The sequence below is a fragment of the Nannobrachium achirus genome, assembly GCF_963921795.1.
Source record: "Nannobrachium achirus genome assembly, chromosome: 21".
Taxonomy (NCBI): Eukaryota; Metazoa; Chordata; class Actinopteri; order Myctophiformes; family Myctophidae; genus Nannobrachium; species Nannobrachium achirus.
In genome coordinates this window covers 49,524,637-49,551,646 of record NC_137828.1, presented here as the reverse complement: position 1 = coordinate 49,551,646, position 27,010 = coordinate 49,524,637, and the positions used below count along the sequence as shown (strand labels likewise).

Here is a 27,010-nt window from a genome sequence, read left to right as displayed (position 1 = left end):
GAACATTCTCTTATATCAAAATTAGAGGAAAATCAAAGATTTACAGCCCAAGCAAAGTGATATTGTCCAAAACGTAGGTCCAGTTGCAGCCATTTTTCAAACTGGCTGGCCATCTTGAAAATGTTGGAATTTTGCGTGGCCAGAGGTTGATTATCAATTAGGGTCATATGAAGGTCATTTGTGCCAAATTTCATGCTTTTATCACCAACTGAACTATCATGCATTGAAATCAGCATCTTTCCGCTAGACTATAATGCCCTTAACAGAAAATGGTTAAATAATTATTAGGCTATGCCGCATAATATTTTCTGTTAGGTTTAAATTTGTTTAGGGTTAGGCCAGAGGCTTCAATTGGGTATGGCAAGCTATGGCAGCTGCCAGTGCCATACCTTAAGCTACATGGGGAAATAATAAAATGTACTTTTCATCGTGCCTGTTGCTAAGGTATGGCAACATGACTGGTGTCTTGCACGCGCGCGAGGCTTTTTCTGAACTGACGCCACTGGGTTAGGCATGTGTGTGAGAGAGGTTAGGTTTAGTTTAGCCTCGGGAACCCAGACTTTTATTTTGTCGATCGGAAAAAGGTTTAGTTAGGCACATAACCACGCCCACCTAAGCGAAACACCTGGGAGAGACTGAGTCCTAACATTGTAGCAGTACTGTAGTGGAGTTCCGTGTTCACAACTGGACGTGTCCTGTAGTGCTGTGTGTGTGCTGTACTTAAAGTTATACATTGTATCTGTTGTGTGTTGACACCAACATCTGACATAATGGAAACAACACACTCAAACATGACGGCGGACCGGGCGGAGTAACCACAGTGCCTCACACACTGCAGTGAAAGCTTGAAGACCACACCAAGTATGTATTTCTACTTTGTGATGTTGTCTTAGTCTTATGCTTTATAGTGTAAAAGCTTCACAGTGTTGTTGTTGTTGTAGTAGTGCGACAGTGTCACGTGACGTCTGGCTTTGTAGATCTGTTCTTGTTGTCGGCCAGCGACACCGTTGTAAATATACGGATTGATGTGTCATCATCCGCCTGGGATCAAGTTTCGGTTTCAACTTTGGCATTTTTGTAAGTCCATGTTCTAAGTAGAGGGAGGGAGAGACAGAGTCAGAGAGGGAAATAAAACTGACACTTCTACATTTGGATTAAGTATTTGGGACAGGTTTTAGTTATTATCCTTGGACAACACCTTGTTTGTTGACTAAGGTTCATACGTGCTCTGGCTTTACTGTACTCTGATCTTGCACTTGGAAGTCTGCTAAATGGTTATCACCCTCTGTTATGCTGTTGTAATAAGGGATACAGGTCAGGTGGGTAGCCTACTATAGGGACATCTGGGCACCTCAATGTAAAATTGGCTTTTGTGAAAAATGTTAAAAAATACATATTTGAAAAATGATATTATGTAATGTGAAGTATACATGATGTGAACATGCATGGCACATCATTATCAGACTTAATTTTATCCTTCAACTCCTTGTTTGTTCTTTATGCCCCACAATGACTGATTTACAGCTTTTGTAGCAATTGTAGAAATATTAGACCTTAATTGTCGAATGTTTAGGCATGTAATGATAATGTATACTTTCTTTTACTTAAGACCATTTTTCAAATATTTTGGACAAAATAGTACATTTTACATTGAGGTGGTAACCCTAGGGTTACCATAATAACAATGATGAATCTTGAAAACCAGTGTTATAATGTGCTCTACCTAACGTAAAACAGTGTTAAGATGGGGGAAGACAATGTGTTTCCTTTGTCATCAGAATGAGCAGTGAGGTGATGAGCCACCTGGATGAGGTGAGGAGGAGAGCGGCGTCGCGCCTGTCGTCCTCGGGTCTGGCCCAGGACGTGCGGGCAGACGTCCAGCTGATGGTCAACATCCCCCTGTCACTGTCCGACAAGTACCGGCACATAGCGGCAGAGAGCATGGTGAGGGACAACGCTACAGGACGCAACAGACAGGAGGTGAGACCCGCGTCCTTTCCTTTCTCCTTAGTCTCGCATAGCCAGACACAGGCATGTGCACACATAGACACCAAAGGGGCTTGAGCCCCTGCCCTTTTATCAGTCTGTAAGTGCCCTCTTCAGACCATGAATTCAGTTTTTACTATGGTGAAAGAAATTGATTATGCTTAGTTCAGTATGGTATCAAGCACTGAAAATAGCCAACCTCCAAGCTCACAATGCGTCGCAGCGCAACGCGCTGTGAGCTCTGGGGTCTGCTATTTTCGATACAGTATTTTCACCAAAAGGCCCTTTTCGAAATGTCAGCCCCTGCCTCTCTAACATTCTCTGCACGTCCCTGGCGGGACAACTATTCCACAATCCACAGTCTACGAATGTATGACGGAAGCATTCAAGAATTGTGATAGGCAACAGACTGGCTCGCGAGACTACTTTCACTGTAACAACCTAAAGCCCTAAATACCTAATCGTACGATGAATGGCTACAAGCTGCAAGTTCATGACGTGTCAATGTAACGCGTTGTAATCTTTTACATAGCAAATCTGCTGTAGCAGATCAGTTGTAGCAGATTGTCTATTTTCGCACAACGCAAGTAACTATAACTCAAATCTAAAACTGATCCAGAGCCATCAAACAGCCCCCTTGTACAAGAGAGGACCAGCAAAATACACACATCTATTTATATGCTTTTGAGGACATTTGTTCATCATAACTGTCCAATCTGCATGTCTGTGTCTGTGATTTTGTGTGTGTGTGTGTGTGTGTGTGTGTGTGTGTGTGTGTGTGTGTGTGTGTGTGTGTGTGTGTGTGTGTGTGTGTGTGTGTGTGTGTGTGTGTGTGTTTTTGTGTGTGCGTGTGTGTTTACAGTACTTGATCTCATTTAGTTTTATGGTATGGTTCAAACTAAGGTCAGTATGAACAAGCCAAAAGGGAAGAGTAGGCCCTATAGTCATTTAATTCCTCAAGGTCGTGGCTGCAGTGTCCTGAGTGTAGATATAACATAAGGCTGCTCTCACTCCTTCAACAAAGGGATGTTTGTCTGTCTCACGCTCCTTTCTTCATCACTTGTCTTTCTTTCCAGCCTTAGGAGACAGCGCCGGCCGAAAGGAGACCTACTCACTCCTCTCTCTCTCTCTCTCTCTCTCTCTCTCTCTCTTTCGTGAAGTCAACTTTGATCAGATAGTGATTATCTTAGTTCTCATAACTGGTCTGCCTTCATACCAAGTACTTGACAATATTAATTCACCCATCCACACAGCGCCAGCAGGGGCATCCATGCAAGGCACCAACCAGGAGCCCTTAATCATAATCTTTATTGTCCCCGAAGGGATATTTTCTTCAAGTCTGTTCAATGTCTTGATCAAGGATGCTTGAACATAACACCCTTCAGCACTCCTCTTTCCCTTTATCCCTTCTCGACTCCCTTTTTTGTCATTCTGATAAATGCTAGTTTTACTACTTTTCACAGATATCTGCCCTACCTCCTGAGCTTACTCGAACAAGTAATCAAGAAAGTCTACACATGTCTGTCAAGTGACATGACGAGTTTCACTCTTCCAGGTCATGGAAGCACTGAACAGAGTGGTCAAAGCCCTCAGCATCCTGGAGAAGTATGGCTGTAACCTGACCAGTCCCAGCAGGCCCAAATACTGGCGCAGCGTCAAGCACAACAACCCAGTCTTCAGGGCGTCTGTGGATGCCATCAAGGTGAGGAATGATGCTTTTCCTTGTATTATTTTCATACGGTAGGACAATTAGAGGGACAGGGAACAATGGGCAGAAAGATGGAAGGACATGATGCAGCTGGAGTCGAACCGGCGATGTTGCCATGGTGAGCCAGATGAGTCTGTTTTGTTACCTTGTACTCAGAGTACGATAATACACTGGAACTGGAAGTTATTGAGAAAATACCTCTCGACAGGGCATACAGTATATGTAACGCCCTGAAGTGCAGCTTATCTTATGCCTAATAATAAACTTCACCGTATCTAACGTAATTTCTTAAGTCAACCATCTAATGTCTAAACATAACCCATTTTAACCTAATACCTAATCGTAACATTTGTAACCCAAATCTTATAAACACGACCCATTTTAATGTAACAACTGGTTGTTCACACAATGCATTATGAGTACAGTACTGGCAGTTCAGTATTCACTGTTTATGTAACAGTTTTTGTTTTTCATGATCGTCATCTGTAATCATTAACTTTCTGAGGAATAAATTATTGACAGAAGAAAAAGGAACAAGATAACAGAATTGTAGAATCGAATTGATAAATGAGCTTTTACAGTATTGAGATATTGCAACACCTTGTCCAAATGAAAATGATATGTTGCCCGCCACTACAGTAACTAGTGTTGATTTTGTTGACAAAAATGTTGACGAAATGGAATTTTATTTAAAAGGCTTAAACTAAATCAAAATTTGCAATCAAAAACAGTGCCACTAACTGTGCGTTTCTGAAACAGGGCGGACGGGCGGTGCTGCATCTGTACGGATACACCAGTCAGCAGATAGATGGCCTCAGCTTTCCCGATGACGTCACTGACCCAGATGTTCAACACGTTTCAGCGGTGACGCTAGAGGTCATGACCCTGCGCTCAGAGATGGACATGCTCATCAAGGTGAGCGTTGAGCATGGCATCTTTAGAAACATGTAAATCAGTAATTCCCAACCGTGGTTCTTCATTGAATACTTTTTGATGGATTGTTTGATTGATTGATTGAATACTGTATTAGCAGTTCGCATAGGAAAAGCACAAGACAGTACAGTTCAGATACAAGGTCTACTAATAGGATTTAAACTCAAGAAAGCACTGTAAGAGCCATTTGAGCCATTGTTATTTCATTGATTGATGTGTCACAAGGGCATGGTCAAGGCCAAATTGCCTAGCTACTGTATTTAACAAGGTCTGTAATCACACACAGGTGTTGCTGATAGCCGATGCAAACAGTTTTTCAACTGTGTCTCAAGAGCTGGCCTATTCCGGCCGTGCTTTGTTAAGTTTGATTATTTATTAATTAATTTATTTATATGTGTACTGAAGTACTGAAGCGACAGAATAAATAGAATTTGTTTAACTCAACGACAACGTTTTGCACATCAGTTTCATTAAGCACACTTCTGAACATTAATGCTGGCCATCGGCATCCAGTAATGCCAAAGTATTGGACTTGGGCACTAAAAGCACTATGGCTTGTTTACATTATGGTCCTTTTGTGTTCATAATAGAGACTTTAAATGACGCAGTACTATGCAGAACATCATATAACAGTCAGAAATCAGAAGAAAAAAAAGTACAGTAAACAGGTTGGGGGCTGGGGGGAGTCAAGGGTTGTGCTGGAGGGTGTGCTGTTATGCCTTATTATATCATCACAGTTCTGATTTGCCGAACATAATCACAGCTGTGATAATTACCTTTTTCCACTTTGGGTTTGAACTCAACCCTACGTTCGTCTCCTGTGTATTTTGTTGGTTTCAGGCAACACATCCCCATCCAGAGTTATTCAAAGACATTGTACCATTGGTGATACAACATATGCAACAGGTACAGTATATCTGCACACTACTTGACTGTTTAATCTTCTTGGAATAATGAAATTAAAGTTAAAACAAAAGTATTAATATCTGTGTTTGCAAAGCACATTTTTAAGAGAGGGTTTACAAAGTTATTTCACAATTAAACAAAACATAATCTTGTGCATTCTCCTTTAATTTGTTTCCTCTGATCCCCCAGGCTAATGGGTCGACTGTTAAATAGTGAGAGACAAACGTTCCTTTGTTCAAAATGTTTAGTCTACCAATGAAGTTGCACGGGCAGGGACAGAGTTTGACTGTTGTCTCTCAAGCCAGCCTGCCTCTTCCCAAAACCTTCTCATAATGAAGAGAGACTGTTCCAGAGTTCAGAAACATTGTGTTGAGTTCCAGAGGTCTGTTGTAAAGTTACAGAGACAGTCTGTACAGTTCCCACTTTGAATCTGAGCAGTATCAAACAGTAACACATTTACGCATTACTTGGAGCGTTCTAGTAGGTACTGTAGTCTGTGCCAAGGCTGTTTTATTTCCCAGTCGCAGTACAACTTTCATATCGGTGCACAACAGAAACAGACATGAGATAAAATGACTACATACTGTACATTGGCTACATCGCCACATTGGATCGAGAGAGCGCGCGTGCACGTGGATCTCTGGCAGTCTTCACAGAACCCAAAAGTAGCAAAATTAGCAGTTCCACAAGCTTTTTTGTTTGGCACAGCCTTCTGTGCCAAGGCTGTTTTATTTCCCAGTCGCAGTACAACTTTCATATCGGTGCACAACAGAAACAGACATGAGATAAAATGACTACATACTGTACATTGGCTGATAGGAGGGAGGAAACCTAACCTGTGCACACAGAGAAATTGTTCAAGCCCTGCCTGGCCCATGCACGCACGCATGAATGCACACACGCATGTTTCATTGTTTTCGTGTTGTAATAACAAGAATGATAGTATGGTGTTTTTGTCTAAGCTCAGTGTTACATTTTCCATGTTATTTGATTTGTTTCAGGAAGAACTGGCCAGTGACGCTGTGGTCATCCCCCCAGAGGAAACTCGGGGGTCTGGGGCCCCGCCTCCCACACCCAGACCGGCTGAAACACAACAACAACAACAACAACCCACTAAGATATCTACAGGTGAGCCCATGCCACGTCGTGTGACTTTGTCAACTATAAGCGAAAATGGCAGTGTTTACATATCTCTGTACATGTACATGAATCTCACCAATTCTTTCACTTTCATTCTCACAAATGTTGTTCTTTCTCTTTCATTGTCTCCCCTCCCCTCTTCTCTATCTTTCTTTTTCTTCTCCCTCTTTTTCTTCCTCCATCTCTCTCTCTCTCTCACTGTCTCCCTCGCTCCCTTTCAATTTATTTATCTCTCTCTTGTTCGCTCTACTCTCTCTCTCTCTCTCTCTCTCTCTCTCTCTCTCTCTCTCTCTCTCCTCTCTCTCTCTCTCCAGTCTCTCCTCCAGTCAGTGAGTGTAATCTTTGTGGTGGTGCGTCCACTCTGCTCTGTGTCGCTTGTGGTCATCTTGGTTTCTGTGACGCGTGTGACGATCTCTTCCACCGGCATCCAAACAGAGCTGTTCACCATAGAGACGTGATACATAAACCCAAGCAGGGTAGGTCAGCTCTGATGCCCTGTAGCCTAGTAGCATAGTTAAATATATATGAAATCCCCCATTCTTATCACGATTAAATGTTAATTCCAGTTTGACGTGGAGGAAATGTAGACAAGCACGTGTCCCCTCTGAAATACAGCGGTTTCTTTTCAACTGATAACTGAGGAGTTTGACTGGGAGAGCATAACTCGGCAACGTTTTTGACATGACGTTTTCATGTTCTTGATAGCCAGTGTGCCATATCAACATTAAGTTTGACACCATATCAAAATGTAATATTTCCAACTGATTTTGATTGTCCATAGGCTATACAAAACAACCTTTTTGATTTCATATTTTCTTTCAGGATGTAGTGATCATTAGACTAGAGCAATAATCCACTTATCTCCCAGACTCCGTGCTTTGACTAAATGGTCTTCAGAAGTGTGCTGTCGTGCACAAGTCCGCAGAGTCCGCAATCTGATTCGTTTGTTATAGTTATTACCAGTGCCATGGAATAAATGTAGTCGATATGGACAATAAGTGTCTACATGGAATACATATTTTAGTTGAGGATACTTGGCTCAGAGGGCTACATGGTAATCTTTGATTATTGTAGTTGTTGTTTTTGAACTTGCACACAGGGTCCTGTTCGATCTGTGGTATTTCCTCAGTGAATGTCCACTGCTCCACGTGTGGACAGAAGCTGTGTATTAAATGTGACAGACTCTACCACTCACATCCTGACCGCACAGCTCACAACAGAACCACCATCAAAACTGCCAAGCCTTCCAGAAGGTGAGACCACACCACCTATGAGATGAGATGGGACTATGAGTCTATAATAATATGACATGGCCATAACATGTCATATTATATTGAAGAGTTTCAAGCATTTAAAAAATAGTTTAAATTGCAGATCTACAGGCTATTTATAAATCCAACTTATAGATTGGATATTTCTGCTGCGTGACCCCATCGTACAATGAAGTAGTTGAGGTCAGTTATAGCCTGATTTCAGACTCTGCGCTGGAGCTTGAGTCTGACATTGTCCCATTGTGTTGAGATTTCAAAGGGGAGGGGATTTGAAATTTGTAATTCCCAATCACAAGAGATCTGGTGGGAGGGGTTGTGTTTGACTTGTGTCTACACAAAACATTCCCCCCAGAGAAACTCTAGGTTCATTACGCAACACCAGACCAAGAGAACCAGTCCACTCAGAGAGTGGGCGGGTCTATGGGCTGGAGCCAGGCAAGGTCAGTTAGGCTGTGTCCCCAATCCTTGCCTACCATTTTTATTGTTTTCTAATCTAGCACTTTAGTCTTTTTTGTTACATTTTTTTGGGGTACTTAGAAAAGCGCTATATAAATCTGAGCTATTATAAGTATAAAAACATTGCTTTAGTGGTTTATTCTTTTACGTGAGCCTGTCAGAGCATCTCAGAAAGGGAAAAGGGGACCTTTGGTAGTGAGGGAAATTCAGTTTCAGCTTCACCCAGCTGATGGTTATGATGAGCACCCGGGGGTGAGCAGTTAGCGGTGTGTTGCTATTTTTCACCACTAAGCTGCGGCCGCCTACGCCATCTCATGGCCCTCTATTGCGATCTAACGCATGGGTTGAGAAACCCTTAACTAATTGTGAATTGCATGTTTTGTTTCTCCTCTCTTTCTGTCCAGCCCATCTCTCTCTCCATGGGAGTGTTCTCACTGTACAACGGTGAATGAGGTCCGGGCCGTGCTCTGCACGACCTGCGAACGACCACGCCTGGCCACGGCCACCTCCAGCGCCCAGGAAGAGTCCATGTCCATCCCCTCGTCCCCCAGCACAGGTTGGTCCCTTTGAAACCTGCCTCTCTCTCTCTATATGGTTAGTCGGGCAAATCCATCAGAGATCCCTGCCTACCACAATGATTGCTGACATCTATATTTAATATACAATAGGTGCTAAAACCGTGATTTAAAAAAAGAAAAGCGTTGTAGTACCAATGCAAATGAAATAATCTTTTAGGGCTGTCCTTTATACTGGGTTGATGATATTTGTTTTCATAGCAGGGGGTGAGGTAGAGAGTCTGAAGAGGTGAGTTTTCAGACTGGTACCTTGTGGAACGAGACAAGGTGACTTACTGGGTGTATATTGAGGTGTGTTGTCTTGACAGAGTGGCAGTGTAAGAGCTGTACAGTGGTGAACCAGGGCAGCAGCATCCTGTGCGAGGTGTGTGAGCGCCCCCGCCTGGCCACTCGTCCTCCTGTTGTCATCCCGATCTCCTCCACCACCCCAGAATCTCTGGGTGGCCAGGTTGGTCTTCACCACGTTCAGCCTCTTTGGTTGTACATTCTCACTGTCATTGTTATGGAAGTGGAGTTCCATGACTTCTAGGTCATATACTGTAGCTATTTATTTTGACACTGTCGGGCGGAAACCCTTGTTTGTCTAAAATTGTTACTGTTCATGAAATGGGGAAAAAGAACTTGTGTTCCAATGGATCCAATTTGTTAATAGTTTTCATTGGTTTAATATTGATAAAATCCATAGACACACTTAGCCACTTTCAACCATGAACCATAAAACCATTAACAAACATTTTAGTCCCGCAGATGCAGCCAAAGTTCAGGAGCAACTCCTCAAGGATTATGAACGTTTACTTAGACAAATCAGTCTTGATGATATTGAGCGCCTGGCAAGACGACTACTTCATCCAGACAGTGAAGGCCATGTCATGTCTTCAAGGGCATGTCATCATAGTTGAAACTATAAAATAGCAAATGAGCTGATCAACATGTGACACAAGCTTACTGTCACAGAAGCTATTTTCACTACCTTTTTGCGACACTGTCATGCGACAAAGTATAAAAATAGGGCATGCATAAAAAAGATGAAATGTAGAGATGCAAGGTTTCTGCCTGACAGTGACAATTTGTTTTGTAGTAGGTGAAATTATGTTCTGGTCTTAGAATGTGTGTGGGCTATGTTGATAGTAAGAAAAAAGAAAATGACGCAGGCATTACCCTGTGCCCACAATTTGAACCAAAATGCATTCAATGCATTCTATGAGGACTTATATTTGGATGGCGTTCTAAAGCCCACAATGCGTCGTGACACATTGTGAGCTTGTAGATCTGCTATTGTCAAAAGATGGGTAAAATCTTGAAATGGGACATTCTGCATAATGAGTACTTTCTACTTTTGGTACTTTAAAGTACATTTTTGAAATCAAAGCTTTTTTGAATTCCAGACTTTTACTTGCAACAGAGTATTTCTACTTTGCAGTATTGATACTTTTACTTAAGTAACACATTTGAGCACTTTTTCCCACCACTGTCTCAGTGGATGTGTCAGGAGTGCACGTACGTCAACCTCAAGCCGGCCCCGCAGTGTGAGATGTGCTGCTCCCCCTGTAAGGAGCCAGCAGCACCCAGCACCCCATCACTCCTCCTCCAGCTCTCCCCCAGCAGGGAGAAGGAGAAGCCCAACCCCCCACCGGCCCCGCAGCCCAAACCCAGAGTCCACCCGGACCTGAACAGACAGAAGCTGATGAGGGACGACGGGCTCAAACTGATCCATCAGATAAGAGTAAGATTCATGTCGAAAATATATTGATCAACAGGAAATCGGTAGGGATGTCTTTTTTTTTTTTACGATATTCCGATATTGTCCAACTCTCTTTTCAATTCTAGTCAGTGGTGGTCATTTGAATGAGTCCCACTAGATTAGATGTTGGCCTATTTGACAGTGCAGAAGAATAATTGAATTGATGCCTATAACATTAACAAGCATCAACTGGACACAGACACACACCTGCCCTCTGCATTGCTCTAATTGTCTCCACCAGCCGAAGGCTGAGGGAGAGTATGTTTTCCCCTCCGTCCGTCCGTCCGTCCGTCCGTGCGTCCGTGCGTCCGTGCGTCCGTGCGTGCGTGCGTCCGTGTGTCCTCGCAGTTTGTGAACAGCTAATCTCAGTCACCGTTGGCCCGATCGCTGCCAAACTGAGCACACACACTCCCTGGATGCCAATCTAGAACCTCTGCCCCACATTTTTCAAATCAGCCTCATGGTGGCGCTATAACAGGCCGATTTGTGTGGCCTGGTTGTTACCAGCTAATCTCCGGCGCCGTTGGCCCGATCGCTGCCAAACTGAGCACACACACTCCCTGGATGCTAATTCAGAACCTCTGCCCCACATTTTTTAAATCAGCCTCATGGTGGCGCTATAACAGGCCGATTTGTGTGGCCTGGTGGAGACCTGTGCTCGGAAGAGCACTGCTTCTAGTTTGAAAGTGTTATTATTATGATTAGTATTAAAGTTATACTATGTAACTTTTTTTATAAAACATATCTTAAAATTGTCCTAACTATTAAATCGCTAAAGTTTTAGAACCCCCACTCCGTTAATTTCAGCCCCAAAAGCCTTTTCTTTATATGTTTTCTACTTAGCCGTGACAGGGGCGGGATTTCGCGGCAAAATGACGTCATCTGCATCATCCGTATACGTTGTGTATACGTTGGCCAATCACATTGCAGATCATACACACATGATACACTACCGGCCAATGACAGTGCATCTTGAGGTCTCTTCAGGAAATAGCTTGCTTCAACAGCTTTGTTTACACTGGTCTAGAAGTCTAGCCTGTAAACCTCCCCAACGCCGGTCCGCAGAGGGACACTACGGATGCGTGGGACTGGGCGAGGCGGACGCGGGGGTCTGAAGGCCCGGTCCGCGGCGAAAAACGGCCGAAAAAAGCAGACGCGACCGCGGTTTGCTATAGCGCTACTGACCACTAGTTGAGCAACTTACACAGTATAGCTTTAAGTGAGACAGGTAAGGAAAAAAATTGACCACGAAGATCTGTTCTTTAGCTATGGTCTGTTGAAAATAAGCGTTTCTGGACGATTTGGATGATCTGGGAGTAGAATCCCAGATAAATCCACTTTTCTGAATTCTCTAGCATTGGTCTGAACGGAAAGCCAGATACCCGGATGACTGCATCTCCCGAAGGATCTTGGGAAATTGAGTCCATGCTTTACTGCGGGGTGTATCAGACGGCCGTCTGATATTAAACAATGAAAAGACCGATTTACGCGTTTTGGCTTATATGCCGGCCAAGTGCGGTAAAATCTGAAAACGCTTTTTGGCGTAAATGGCGGGAAAAGTGTTTAATACCCTGCAATATGATGGAATATGATTAATAATTACAGTGATTATGGTAAGCTCACATTTCATATCACACAAACCATATTATTTTCCCCTCAAAGAAAACGATAGTGATATTTTCCGATATTAAATCTTTATGCCAATATCGGACAACCCTAGAAATTAGTCTTATTAACAACTTAAATCCTATATATTTACTTGACTGGGTTTCTCAAGTATGTGAGTATGTGCTATTGTTTTTTACCCCTCAGGAAGCAGAGAAGACAGGGGTCAGTCCAGAGGAAGTTTACGCCGCCCTCTGCGTCTGTGGAGGCAGTGACATCAACCCCTGTGATTGGCTGACGTCAGAGCTGCCTCATCTATTGGACGAGATCTGCGCCATGGCCATCTCAGTCCAGCAAAACCACAACACAGGGGATTCTGGGACGGAGGATACAGTGGAGAGGGATGGGGGGACGTTGGCGCCATGTAGTCCTAATGAACTCAAGCTGTCCAGGGCTGAGGCCAAGCAGGCGTGGCTGGCAGTCGGGGGCGACACTGAGAAGGCAGTGACACAGCTGCTGAGAGACAGACAGGCCAAGGTAACAGGATCTGATGCTACTGTCCAGTGGTGTAAATATATGGGCATACAAGGGACAAGGACAGAATGTGATGTCACAACAATGTGATGTCATATGTCAGCTACAGACATATATGGAGATTAGGGATTAGGGATCTCCATACAGTATATGGGTATACAAGGGACAAGGACGGAATGTGATGTCACAACAGGTCAGCAACTATACATTGAGCCGTTACGTATATATGGACAAGATGTGACGGTTTTCATAGTTAACTGCGACCTACGGTCGCAAAAATAATATACATTTTGGCCATTTGAAAATAGCTGATCTAATCTACAAGCTCACTATGACACAGATGCTTTCCCAGTCTTGGTTGACTTTATCTCTCTCTGTCTGTCTGTCTGATGGGCCATTGTAGCGTTACAGTAACCAAGATCATATTAAAAAAGGTCTGTATTTTATTTGGGTGAGAAACATTCAGGTGTGTGTGTGTGTGTGTGTGTGTGTGTGTGTGTGTGTGTGTGTGTGTGTGTGTGTGTGTGTGTGTGTGTGTGTGTGTGTGTGTGTGTGTGTGTGTGTGTGTGTGTGTGTGTGTGTGTGTGTGTGTGTGTGTGTGTGTGTTAGATGAGAGAGCTGCGTTCCCTGGGTTTCCGGGAGACGCTGCAGTGTGAGGAGGCTCTGCGGCTGAGCGGAGGTGACGTCAGAGAGGCTTTGTCCCTGCTCCAGCGCCCCCTTCTGGAGCCCTTCCACCAGCGCATCTGGAGCGAGCAGCCGGAGGCTCCGTTTGACGCCAAACATCCTGACAAACAGGTTAGTCAGTCTGGTGCCACCGAAAACAGACCGCAGGCCTGTTAATGTTTAGACCTGGCGTTGGCATGGTGTCTCTGCCGGTGTTAGACGTAGACGTGATCTACGTCATGTCAAATCCAACGCTTCACTGCCAAAGACTAGATCTATGTCAAACCCTGGTTTTCAGTGATTACGCTAGAGGGCGTTCTTTGTCAACGCATGAATGGTGCTAGGTTGCTAGGAGACGGATAAAACCGAAAATGACGTTGTCCCAAAATGTTTGGCCCCATTCACTTGCAGTTTGTTGGATTTGGAAAAAATACATTTTTCTCCGATTCTTTTCCCAGATTGCGTTTTTGGTAAAAACAACCCTTTTTTCCTACGGACTCTAACTAAGGAATGCATAACCGCGGATACAAATTTCCTTTTCCTGGTGAAAGAAAAGACAAGCTTCCACCCGATCATGTGCTTTTTGTTTACGTCTGTGTCACATGGTGCGTTCCTGTTGCTGGTGTCAGTACAGGATACGCTATATTTAATCGTTATATCTACGTTATATCTAATCTATAGCAGTTTATATTAGATATAAACTGCTGATGGAACTCCAGTCACTCAGAGGGCCATAGTTCACATTCTGTTTCTCTGTGCTTTTTTTAGTCACATTGTTTGAAAGAAGACAAGTGTGTGCTATACAAATAAAGTTTTTATTTATTTATATTATATAATGTCCAAAAAACAACTAGTGTGCAGTGGTGTGATATGGATTTTAGAAGTGTGGGTCCTCTAAATTCATGACGTCATGCGCGCACACTGTTTTTATTGTTAATTAGTGTGTGCATATGAGGCCCCCGTGCGTGCAGCAAAATAAGTGTGGGCTCGCCGAGCCCACGTGAGCCCATGGCATATCACCCCTGCTAGTGTGTGCTCGCTAATGAATACCTGGCAGCGAATACGCGTGTGCATGCATGCACCATTTATTCTCTGTTCCTCTCCACAGAGGCTGTGCAGACGGCTGCTGGCGCTGTATGAGCTGCCCAGCTGGGGGCGCTGTGAGCTGGCACTGTCTCTGCTAGCAGAGGTGGAGACGTCCAGCTCTCTTGAGGACGTTGTGCAGGCCGTGAAGGAGTCCCAGGACCGAGACTTCATCCGACGACTGCTCAACAATGTGTGTCCCTGCTGCATGAGTGTCTTCCCTCACAGCAAGGTGTGTGTGTGTGTGTGTGTGTGTGTGTGTGTGTGTGTGTGTGTGTGTGTGTGTGTGTGTGTGTTCAAGTGTGTTGGTTTGATAGGTAGATACCTTTATTATCCCACAAGGGAAAATCAGAGGCGTCTCAGCAGTTAAGGTTACAAAGTTACAGGTACAAGTATGAAAAAATAAACCGTATTGTGTAAAAATACAAAAGAAAAGCACAAAAAAAGAAGCATCAACAATTCAGAGCAATCGTAAACGGAGGTAAAAACCAAATAAAGTTTCCATAACAGTCAGTGCTACATACTGTAAGTGCCTCACCGTTATCTCATCAACACAAGTAATAATAGTTATTATACTACTTATCAGTGCAGTGCCAATCAAAAAGTGTCCATTGGTAAGTGCAAATAGCATGAGAAGTGACATTTGCTCACAGTAAAAGCAGCACAGGAAAACCCGCCCTAGGAATGTCATTAGAGGTTAGAGTCTAGAAACAACTATTATTATTATATTTGAGTGTGCACTATTTAAGCAAACGTTTATGTTTTCTTAGATTGGGGGTGTCCACGTTTTTTTCTTCAAAGGGGGCCTGTATTTGTGTGTGCGTGTGTGCACTTATAGATGCAGTCTCTGACGTCGTGCCAGTGCTCAGTGTGTCACGAGTGTTTCTCGCAGCACTTCACCATCGCTGTGAAAGAGAAGCACATCAGAGACATGGTGTGTCCTGTGTGCGCTGGGCCAGACATCAACGATGCTGAGCAGCTGGACAGCTACTTCTCAACCCTGGATATACAGGTAAAAGTTACAATAATCTATGTAGCCCCCATGTCCTTGGTTAAAAGTGCAATATTATCACCAAAGGGTTTCATCAAATAGTTTTTGGTGTTCTAATTCTAACTAATTTTTAAAGATTTGTCTGGTTTGTTTCGGCTAAACATTCCCAACATTAACTGAAATTGAAACTGTTGAGAATCACTGATTTATATGATCTTAAATGACGAGAACATTATTTGTTGATCATTTTGACATAATTTGGATAGCTGAAGGCCTGTCTGGAGCATGACGTCTACGACCTCTATCATAAGAAACTGACGGAGCACACTGTAATGATGGACCCCAACTTCCGATGGTGCTGCCACGTAAGTCTGCTAGCTGATTCAACATGTCATGTTTGTCATTTCTGTGCTGACAAGCAGCACAGAAATAATAAACACAATGAACCAGGACCTCTTCTCACAACGGCCTCTTGCCATGGCACAAGTCTAATCTGTTCTAGTCTTAGGCCTAGAATTATTGAATGCTTTAACCAGTGAAAAATAGCAGATATACAAGCTCACAGCGCGGCACCGAGTGCCGTGCTGCGAGCTTGTAGATCTGCTATTTTTGAAAAAGTCGTGAAAATGTGCAAATCTTTGAATATATGTATTTTCAAAGCGAACGTTTGTAACTCAAATTTTGCTTCTGGGTGGTCCCTGGAACTAGATATTTTGAGATGGGGGTCCGTGGCCAAATACATATAATTTTGGGGGTCCTTCACATGAAAACCACTGACATAGTAGTCTCTCAAGAACAGACTACCTGAGCTCCAGTTAAGTGAAAAGGACGATGGCTGGCCAGATTGCTGACATAGAAACATAGTTTTTTTCCAAAAAACCTTAGAAGGATTCAAAAGACACTTATAGAATCGGGTCATTCTAATTTTCACGATTTTTCAAAAATAGCAGATCTACAAGCTCGCAGCGCGGCACTCGTTGCCGCGCTGTGAGCTTGTATATCTGCTATGTTTCAATAGTTAAAGCATACAATAACGATACACAATAATTTAAATCATCTGTGAGAATAGGTTTCATGTGAGGTCCTCTACATGCTGTTGTTGACATCTTAAAATGTGAGCTTATGATTATGTGACAGCCTTTTCAAGCACCAGTTTTTCTTCTTGTGATATTTTGTTTTTATGTTTGCTGTAGTAGGAATAATATTACTAAAACATAATCCTTTTACATATTGTTTCGCTAATCCACGCTAGTGTAATGTTTCACAAATCGCACATTCGGACATGGCCATAATAATATTTTCAGTCGCCACATTTTATTTTATTGCTTAAAATGTCTTCTAAATCCTAATGGTTTTCTGAAAAACTTAAGTTTCTAACTTTCTATATCAGTGGTGCTCAAACCTTTTAATGTCAAGGACCCATAGTATTATATGTATTTGACTGCAGACCCCATCTCCAAATATTTTGTTCCCAGGGGCTCAGAGAAAGAAAGATTTGAGTTACAAATGTTCGCTTTAAAAAAGAAAAATCAACATTTGCAAATGTTCGTGATAAAAAAAAAAATGAGCAGATCTACAAGCTCATAGATTGCCGCGCTATGACCTAGTATATCTGCTATTTTTGAATAGCTATAGTATAAAATAATGGTTAAAGTGGTTAAAATCTAAAGTGACACAGATGGGTAAGCCCTGGTTGATTCACCAGGAGGCGCTGTTTCTCCTGTGTTCACACCTGTTCTTTGTGTCTCTCTCTCCCAGTGCACATTTGGCTTCATCTATGATGGAGACCAGCTGAAGGTCACCTGTCCGTCCTGTAAGAAGAGTTTCTGTGCTCGGTGTAAGAAGCCTGTAAGTACGACCGCTGTATTTTACTAACCTGTCCTCTTGTCTGCTCATAACAACATTTGTACTTGTTGTATAGTTGTTGTTGTACTTGTTGTATAGTGCTGATTTTGAAAATAATAACATTTTAAATAAAATTCTCTTTAGTTTTAGTCATAATTTAGTCACATGAAATGTTTTAATTTAAGTCTAGGGTTATAGTCGACTAAATCTACAGTTGTTTTAATCAACAAAAATGTATTTTTGGCGGGCTGTGATGGCATCGAAATTTCAGATTTTCACTCGGCTGCATGCCGAAAATTGCAGATAAGCTCACAGCATTGTGAGCTTGTAGATAAGCTATTTTCGGTCCATGACACCCGTGCGCACCCATGATGACTTGTCTTAGTTCTAGTGGATCTCTTCTCCACTAGTCCCTCCCAAACATTTTAGTCTAGTTTTTATTTGTTGATGAAATTATCAATATAGTTAGTCTTCGTTTTAGTCATCACAGCTTAGTTTTTATTTAGTTTTCGTCAATTAAAAAAGGTTGTCGATGATCATTTTTCGTCATAGTTTTAGTCTACGAAATAAACACTGGTGATCTGTTAGTTGAAGCTCTGATGTTGTCGTTTGTTGTATTGATTGTATTACTTGGTAGTTTTAAGATAAATGTAATGCTTGCTCTCCCCCTCTCCTCCAGTGGGAGGTTCAGCATCAGGATGTGACCTGCGATCAGTTCCAGCAGTGGAAGAGAGACAACGATCCAGAGTACCAGAAGCAAGGCCTGGCTGGTTTCCTCAGAGACAACGGCAGCATCAGTCAGTGTCTATAGTGTCTAGTATAGTGTTATTTCTAATGATCTATTCTAGTACAGTGGTTCCCAAACTCTGGCTCGGGACCCCCAGGGGGGTCTCATTCATACACACAGGTCAGGGTGGGGGAGGGGGGGGGGGGGTCCTCAGTTAAAATTTTGGAGGGGCACAGAAAAAAACCTTGATCTAGTATTTGTCACTCGGATGGAAAGAGTCAACCAAGAGGTTAGCATGTTCTGTAAATGGAATACATGGACCTGTTGATATCAATTTAACTACTGTCTCTCTGTCTCCTTCCAGCATGTCCTGGTTGTAGGTTCCAGTATGCATTAACTAAGGGAGGATGCATCCATTTCAGCTGTTCCCAGTGCAGGCACCAGTTCTGCAGCGGCTGCAACAACCCCTTCCACACTGTCAGTTCACAACATATACTTTATTACTTTTGTCTTTTTCTTCTCCTCTGTAAATGTAGGAATATTAGAACTATCAACTGTGACTCGCCACTTTATCTTCCTGTCACTCTCACTCACTATATTTCTGTCTGAATTCCTGTGTGTGTTTGTACGTGCATTTGATGCATTGATGCCAGCAATCATAAGTCAGGACCTGGACCAATCAGTGACGTCTCGATTGAGGCCAGATCAAGTCAAACCATGACTAGTCAGATCTGGCCTAGCATATCACCTGATTTCAACCAACAAAAATCCTTCTCACGCCCTGGATTAATCAGAGAGGGTCCGACAAGTCAGATATGTCCCAGAACATAACCTTACATGCTCATATGTAACTAACATTACAAACAATAACAATAATCGTATAGTCCATATGACGTCCTGGTAATTAATTCAAGATCATCCCCATATGGGCTGTGATCTGGCCTAGTTCTGAACGTCACCGTAGTCACTGGAGGAATTTATCATAACGTCATCATGACGTCATTTGGCTTGCAGGGATGATGTTTGTATGTGCATTTGATGTATAGATGTTAATGTATTAATGTATTGCCTTGTGCTGTCCTTGTTTATTGTCTGCTAATCGGGCTTTTAAGCCGTGACATCATTTTGTAGTCAGACCTCCAAGCAGATTTATTATCAATATGTGTCCCTCGCTATTTCAACAGATCCGAGACAAAAACAACGACTAAAGTATAATTCTACCAATTTCCTTTCAACAACAAAGAGAAGAAAAATGTGTAAATAGTAAAAATAGTAAAAAGATTCACGGGCGCTGGGGCCTTTTGGCCCCAAAAGTTCTCCTCTGCCTACAAAATGATGTCAGACTTAACAGCCCCATAGACTAAATTGTAAAGTGTGTGTGTGTGTGTGTGTGTGCGTGTGCGTGTGTGTGTGTGCGTGTGCGTGCGTGTGCGCGCCTCACAGACGGCATGTAAAACAGCTCGATGTAAGATCACAGGCCTTCATGCTCATCACCCTCGTGACTGTTTGTTCTACCTCAGAGACTGGAAACCAGAAAGACTACAGGCCCTGCTGCAGGTACAATGCTTATGCAGGGGACACCGCCATATGCTGGCTTGTGGTGGACATTCTTTGTCAAAATTCCATTTCCATTTTTGCCACTACCAAAAACCCATAAAAAGCTAACTGAATGACCATAACAGGTCTGTAACTCTTAAGAGTGTTCAAATGGAACCAAATGGACCCGTAAACAGTTATGGGGGTCCTTGAAAACAAAGCATATGAGAACCACTAGTACTAGCTGGACTTCTAATGTGCCACAGTGTCATAATTAACCAGTGTCATACATATTCTGAAGAAAAGCTGGAGACTCACATTCAGTTGCCTAACTTTGATTTATGATCAAAATAAGAACATTATAATGGTCTGTAAAAAACAACAATCTAGAATTTGCCAAGGACATGGCCAATTCTTGCAGGACAAGATTGATGACCCCTGTGCTTATGCTGTACAATAATACAAAATAACATTTAGTTTAGAGGGAGTTGAGGATTGTAGTAGATGGAACATTTCCTGGCAGACATCACAGGAATGTCAAGGCTACAGCATTGACAGTAGATGAGTGCTCCTGTGTCCTTGAGGACGCACATTCTGCTATTTATCTCTCACTCCACAGTCCACCCTGTATAATTCTCAGTGTCAACTTGATGTAGCCTGGGACCCAGCCTGCTACACTACATTCTGCAGATTCTTTTGAAAAAATAAAAATCAGCCGAAGTAACGTACAGTAGCAGGCTGGATCCCAGGCTAGTACAACTGTAACTTGCAACGTGTGTGTGTGTGTGTGTGTGTGTGTGTGGGTGTGGGTGTGGGGGTGGGTGGGTGGGTGGGTGGGTTACATCTCTGTATACATTGTAATCATGTGTCTTGATGTTGTTTCTCAGAAGCATGTTGTGGAGTTCAACACTGACCCTCCTGATGGAACACAGACCAGTAAGACAACTTCCTGTATTCACACTACTTCATTTCATATCTATATGTGTCATAGAAATCACGTTTGTATTGATTGATGGATCCATAGTCCTTTGCTTCAGTGTCCCATCTGACCGTTTTCCCACACTGAACAGTTGTGTTTGATTGTGAACAGTTGTTTTTTCCACTCTGAACATTTGTTTGAACCGTTTTGTTTCCCATCCCATCCCAGACGCCTGCGGTGTGATGGAACAGAAAGATGAAGGTGGCCAGCAGAAGGACTCTCCCTGTGGGATCAGGACCCAGCCAGACCATGCAGGCCTCTGCGAGTCAGTTCACGTTGCATTACATTTGAAAGATATTTCATTTTATTATTTTATTGATTTGAGTTTTTGAGTTTTAAGTGGAGATGGACAGGAAACGGGGAGAGAGAGAGAGAGAGATGGGGAGAGACATGCAGTAAAGATCAGTCAGGAACGGGACTCGAACCCGCAAGTGCCCGGGCCGCTGGCCTAGCGGTCCCATTTATTCAAAATCCTCATCAATGTATCACATTGTATGTTGCCCTGGATAGCGTATTTAGAACAGGGGGTCCGGGACCTCTAGGGGGTCTTCAGAGTTACTACAGGGGGTCCTCCAAATCTTTGAGTGATAGAAACTTTTTTCTCCTTTTTTATATAAACCACTTGAACCCTAACATCCATATTCTGAGAACTTTAGCCAAAAAACTGCAAGGCGTTGTGAGCTTGTAGATCTGCAATTTTTGGCAAAGAGCTTTGGTGTATTGGGGAAAAAGAGCAGGTCAAGTTTTGACTGTTCAAGTGGTTAAATATCTGAAAACACAAATTGACATGAATCCAAAATACACTGATGATTGTGCTGTCAAACAATGAAACTATATGGAATCTATGAAAAGGTTGTTCTTTATTTGTATAGCACTTTTCAAAAGCAAGTTAACAAAGTGCTTCACATCACACACACATCACAAACCCCGACAACAGAGTGGGGGAAGAAAACAAAAAACAACAATACAAACGCAGGCAATTCGGTTAAGATGATGCCTACAGCAAGAAAAATAAAAAGCATTAACAAGAACAGCAAGAAGGATAAACATTAAAAATTGAGTCCTCATATAAAACAAATAATCCAATTGACCGGCACTAGTTAAAAGCAACTAATTAAAAGCCATTCTGTAGAAATGGGTTTTTAGCAGAGTCTTAAAAGTGGCCAGTGAGGTAGCCTGTCTGACTTCCAGAGGAAGATTGTTCCACAGATGCAAATGGCAAATGCCCTATCCCCTTCTGTGACCAGATTTGCAGATGTAACCTCGAGCAAAAGCTGGTCAGAAGACCTGAGGTTGCGGGTAGGGGTATAGGGGGACAGCAAGTCAGAGATATACGCAGGTGCACAACCATTTCGTGATTTAAAAACAAACAATAACATTTTAAAATCAGTTCTATATCACTTCCTGTGTTCAACAGGAAGCACTACAAGGAGTACCTGGTGAGCCTGATCAACAGCCACTCCCTGGACCCGGCCGTCCTTTATGATTACCAGGAGCTGCTGGTGGCCTGCGACCGCTACCAGGTGGACCTACCCAGAGCAGACAACGAGGAGGAGAGTGTGCACGCCGCTCGACTGCTCAAGGTAAGGTAGAGGTCTTCACTAGGGATGGAGCCTGAAAACCGGGTCCATTACAAACCCGGTTCTGAATTTATCGAGACCCGAGTATCAATAAGCTTTTGGTTTGTCGAGCCTGTTATCGGGTAAGCGTCACGTCATGGGCCGCTATAGCGGCCGGGCCGGGAGGTACATTGCGTCATTGTCATTGATAGTTATGTGCTTTGGAAGTGCATGCGTGCCGCAGAACAACGGTGGAACGCGTGAAACACTAAAAAGTTTGGTTACCTTTTTGAAAAGACAAGGGGAGAGCTAAATACAATGGGCTATATGCAGCACGGTTGTTACATCATGCTCGGGAGGGAACACAATGCAGACGGAGCCAGGCACTTGTCCACAGTGCATCACATAAGACCCAAGTGCAATCAATAACTTTGCATGTCTGCGACGAGTTGAAACAACTCCTACGTGACGTCGGCTGTTGCAGCAGCGCGACAACCGTTCTCTTCCACCCAAAGTATGTGGTGCTTGAAAATATGAATGATTCCATCGATAATAATCCGTTTGGGACACTCAAAATCACTGCCATAGAGTTATAATGTATCGCTCCGTGCGAATGAATCCGTAGCGTTGCCAGCGCGACTTCTTCTCAGACTTCTTACCGAAAATAGCGGATCTACAAGATCACAACGCGGTGCGAACAGACGCGGTGTGAGCTTGTTGATTGGGTATTTTTTTTGTTGCGTGACACCGTTGTACTATGCGTTATGAATTACACTTTTAAAGAGACAGTACAAATTTAGTTTCTTCAAATATTTTCCAAAAATAAAAAGGTTGACTTGCCTTCTGTCTGTTAAAGTACTGTATTTGAAGGCCCTAGTCAAATGTAGTGCATATATAGATTTTTGTTGATAATGGAAAAAATGCATTTACTGTAAAAAATAAAAATAAATAAAAAAAGATACATGGAAATGTTAGCCTATAGTTTATATATATACAATGTATAGTAGTTTTACAGTAGGCTATTATTATTAATTCATGAATAGTACTGTAAAACTATATATATATATATATATATATATATATATATATATATATATATATATATATATAGTCTATACCTGTATATATTTTTTTTTAAGCTTCAGAATTGATAGTGTCTCATCATGTCTTTTCACAAAATAACAGAAAAAGCTCAATAGTGGGCTCGATAAAAGCCCGGCTCGATAAGCATGATCGATAAGGTGCTCATTATCAATAAAATCACACCCGTGTGAAGTGGAGCTGTGTGTGTGTGTGTGTGTGTGTGTGTGTGTGTGTGTGTGTGTGTGTGTGTGTGTGTGTGTGTGTGTGTGTGTGTGTGTGTGTGTGTGTGTGTGTGTGTGTGTGTGTGTGTGTGTGTGTGTGTGTGTGTGTGTGGATCATGTGTACCGATTTTTGTGACATTTGAAGAAAATATGTAGGAAAAGGAGCAAAAAGTGTGTTTTGGAGAAAATTCAAGATGGCGGAAAATCTATCATGGCGCAAATGGGCGTGGCCTATATGGGGAGATGCGTCATGACCCAAGGAATCCAGGGAAAAAATATTTTTAATTTTCCGACCTACGGTTCAAGAGTTACAGGCCAAAACGTAAAGTGGGGTGTTATGGCGCCACCATGCGGCCAAATGACACAATTATTTTTTATTTAATCCTTGAAATCATTATGAACCTCCTCTCCAAGTCTTGAAACTCTAGCCCCTATGGTTTGCGAGAGACAAATAATTGAATGTGAGTTTTTGCGATTCCCATTATAAGTCAATGGGGAAAATTTATTCACTAATAAATTAATATCAATTAAACTATAGAACCTTTCTCTTAGAAAAGTAATAGCCCACGATTCCCGAGTAAGCCGTTCGATTTGACATATGGCGCGAGTGTGTGGTGGCAAAACTGTGGGACTAGTGGCGTGCCGAAGTTCAGGCTACATACAGACACACACACAGACAGACAGACAGACACACAGACAGACCCACACGGCCACGTATAGGGAGCCTGTGCTTCACACAGCTCCAAAAATTAACGAGCTCCATCCCTAGTCTTCACGGGTCCAATTTTACATACCCGAACTAGTGCTGGGCGATTCTTGCTAAAATGAGAATCTCGATTTTCCTCCACAAGAATCTAGATCACGATTCTCTCACAATTGTTTCAGAGCATAAAATTAAACCAAATAAGGGTCCATTTGGTTTTATAAAAAAACAACGTTTTATAAAAATAAAAATAACTTTTATTTTGAAGTCCGCAGACTGGGGAAAAAGCTCTCTTATTATGAAGTCCTCCGACAAAGTCAAGAATTGATGATTGTCTAACTTGACACGTACTATGCTGCTTGCTAGTGCTAAATCTTCCCTCAGTCACACGTTAACGTCTTTCGGACAGACAGTCACAGCCAGGGAACCTCGGCACATGTAGCAAAAGTCTAGCTCTGCGGTTGTTTTTATTTTTAATATATAGAGTTAACTACTAGTCGCAAAGTTTTTTTTTCTACTGGGAAAGAACGCTTGAATGATGTCTGATTGCGTCTGTTGTGTGTCAGTGTGTGTGTATTGTGTGGTAGAGAGAGGGAGAGAGAGATGGGAGATGGCGATGGAGAAAGAGCTTTGATTGTGTGTGTGTGTGTGTGTGTGTGTGTGTGTGTGTGTGTGTGTGTGTGTGTGTGTGTGTGTGTGTGTGTGTGTGTGTGTGTGTGTGTGTGTGTGTGTGTGTGTGTGTGTGTGTGTGTGTGTGTGTGTGTGTGGTGACATAGAGGGAGGGAGAGAGAGAGAAGGGGAGACGGCGAGTGTTGCTCAAACGCAGTGTGCGGACTGTTGCCCAAAAGTTTTTATTTCCCTTCCACATTGTCATGACGTCATAGAATCGCCGTAATGCGATCTTATTAGAAATGAGATCGCATAGGTGCCTGAATCGAGATCGCGATCCATTTTCGAATAATCGCCCAGCACTAACCCGAACCCAAATGGACCCGCGAAAAATATTCTATTATTAGAATTATGAGAACCGATACCCGAGCAGCACCGAGACATGTCGGAGCCGATCCGAACGGAACTGGCTATTATTAGAAATATGAGATCCGATACCCTTAAGAGACCATAACTAGACCATAACTTAAGCTGCAAGTGGGTAGAGAGGCCGCCTGGTAATCTGAAGGTCACCTCCCAGTCGGGCCATTGTGCGCATTAATCAAGTTCTACCTTCTTTTTTTGTGACAGAATGACAAATAAACCATACTGGATTCCAACATGTCGTGATGTTTCAGTAAATTTGTACTCTTTCTCTCTAATTTGCAGAAACTAATGGAAGTTCCTCTTGGAGAAAAGGTTCCCGGACGCAATTGAAGAAGAGAAAAAAACGCAACCCGATCGGGTTTCTACTCTACCAATCATATTTTGAAGCATTATTTAATCTTAAATATTGTACATTTTTATTTTTCAATCCAATCCAATCCACTTTATTTATATAGCACATTTTTAAAAACAGAGTTTACAAAGTGCTGTACATAGAATCACGGCTAAATACACAAAGGCTAAGATACATTTTTGGACATCAACCTCTGATCTATTTTTCTCTGCAAGACTTGCCAATGGCTGTTCCTTATAAATGTCTTGTTTTGTTGTTTTTTTTTGAAGGAGGGGATATTTTAGGGCTTTTTATGCTTTATTCTGACAGGACAGTAAACCCCTGTGGTACCCCGTTCAACAAAGTAGGGTTTAAGTGGTTCATGTAATTCTTTTGCAAATATTATCTCTACAGGACTCATCTAAAGGAAGATGAAAATGGTCGCTAGTTTTGTGATGATAATAAAAACCTAAAAACATTATTTTTCCCAGCGTCAGGTGTTTTAAAAGCAACTTAGGCACTGAGGAAGACGGAAGTGACAACGAAGCAACAACATAAAAAAATGAACATCAACTGATGAGGCAAGAAATCACTGCTCTGGGTGAAATACAGAATGTGCTGTGTTGGCTCTTAAGTGTGTCACATCTCACCACAACAACCGAGAAAAGAAGGTCATAGAGATAATATTGTCTGTCTTAGACAATTACCGTGTTCTCGTCAGACTCAGACAGATACCTATGATGTAACTCACACCATTGTTTTATATACTTTTTTATGGTTATGACTAGCTGTCTGGTTAACTAACTGGTTGGATTTTCAACACAATCTCGCCTTTTTGAGCTCAGTGAGGATGATCATGTGTATGCATACATACACACACATACACTTGTATCTATACATAGAGTACAGCAGGGTTTGATAATATTTGGAATTCATCAATGTCACTTCAGTTTAACAACTTATACTTTCAATGTCACTTTAGTTTAACCACGTATACTGTACTTAACATGGGCCTGAGTTGCACTATACTTGGTGCAGTCTTTTTCAGCCCAAGTCTCTTAACCAAAAATAGCGCATCTTCAAGCTTGTAGATCGGCTATCTTTGGTGAATGTTCCCCTAAGAATAGGGATGCTGGGGTTTAAGTGGTTAAACGCCAATTATAAAAGTAATGTTTGATCTGTTCAATAATGGAAACAGATATTCTCTAAGTTTTCCTTGTGACACATACTGTATCTTAGGGGGAATTGGGGAAAAACATTTTACATAAATGTATGGTACTGTAAAGTAATTATGTAATTCATGGATGCTGTGGATAAAAAGGTTATTTACAGGAGGGGTGACCTGGGCCAAACTGTTTGAGAACCACTGGTGTACAGTATATAGGCTATAGACTATACT

General features: G+C 42.4%; 1 protein-coding gene across 4 annotated transcripts; it reads left to right on the top strand.

The window, feature by feature from the left end:
- Nucleotides 1-176: 176 nt before the first annotated feature.
- On the top strand, nucleotides 177-26,075 carry LOC308307143 (E3 ubiquitin-protein ligase RNF31-like). 4 transcript variants are annotated; one of them, XR_013963213.1, is made up of 25 exons: nucleotides 178-861; nucleotides 1,779-1,980; nucleotides 3,542-3,688; nucleotides 4,454-4,609; nucleotides 5,468-5,533; nucleotides 6,535-6,661; nucleotides 6,988-7,149; nucleotides 7,773-7,926; nucleotides 8,805-8,956; nucleotides 9,284-9,423; nucleotides 10,453-10,698; nucleotides 12,529-12,858; nucleotides 13,465-13,650; nucleotides 14,627-14,833; nucleotides 15,440-15,613; nucleotides 15,859-15,957; nucleotides 17,351-17,440; nucleotides 18,117-18,234; nucleotides 18,529-18,641; nucleotides 19,608-19,721; nucleotides 20,588-20,636; nucleotides 20,848-20,944; nucleotides 22,097-22,262; nucleotides 25,563-25,688; nucleotides 25,798-26,075. XR_013963213.1 is itself a non-coding variant. In XM_080752303.1 (24 exons), exons 2-24 carry the CDS (start codon nucleotides 1,780-1,782, stop codon nucleotides 25,608-25,610), a joined length of 3,303 nt encoding a protein of 1,100 aa, XP_080608429.1. In that variant the 5' UTR covers nucleotides 177-861; nucleotide 1,779; the 3' UTR covers nucleotides 25,611-26,075. The 4 variants fall into 4 exon arrangements, 3 of the variants coding, with proteins under 3 accessions (XP_080608429.1, XP_080608428.1, XP_080608427.1); XM_080752303.1 differs by having other exon boundaries at nucleotides 177-861; nucleotides 14,627-14,794; nucleotides 25,563-26,075; XM_080752302.1 differs by having other exon boundaries at nucleotides 177-861; nucleotides 20,591-20,636; nucleotides 25,563-26,075.
- The last annotated feature ends 935 nt before the right edge of the window (nucleotides 26,076-27,010 follow it).

Bases quoted from the DNA above. Each gene is read 5' to 3' on its own strand.
- LOC308307143 (XM_080752301.1), top strand. From the start codon at position 1,780: ATGAGCAGTGAGGTGATGAGCCACCTGGATGAGGTGAGGAGGAGAGCG. The intron at 3,689-4,453 runs GTGAGGAATGAT...TTTCTGAAACAG, and splicing joins CGTCTGTGGATGCCATCAAG to GGCGGACGGGCGGTGCTGCA. The intron at 22,263-25,562 runs GTAAGGTAGAGG...TCTAATTTGCAG, and splicing joins ACGCCGCTCGACTGCTCAAG to AAACTAATGGAAGTTCCTCT.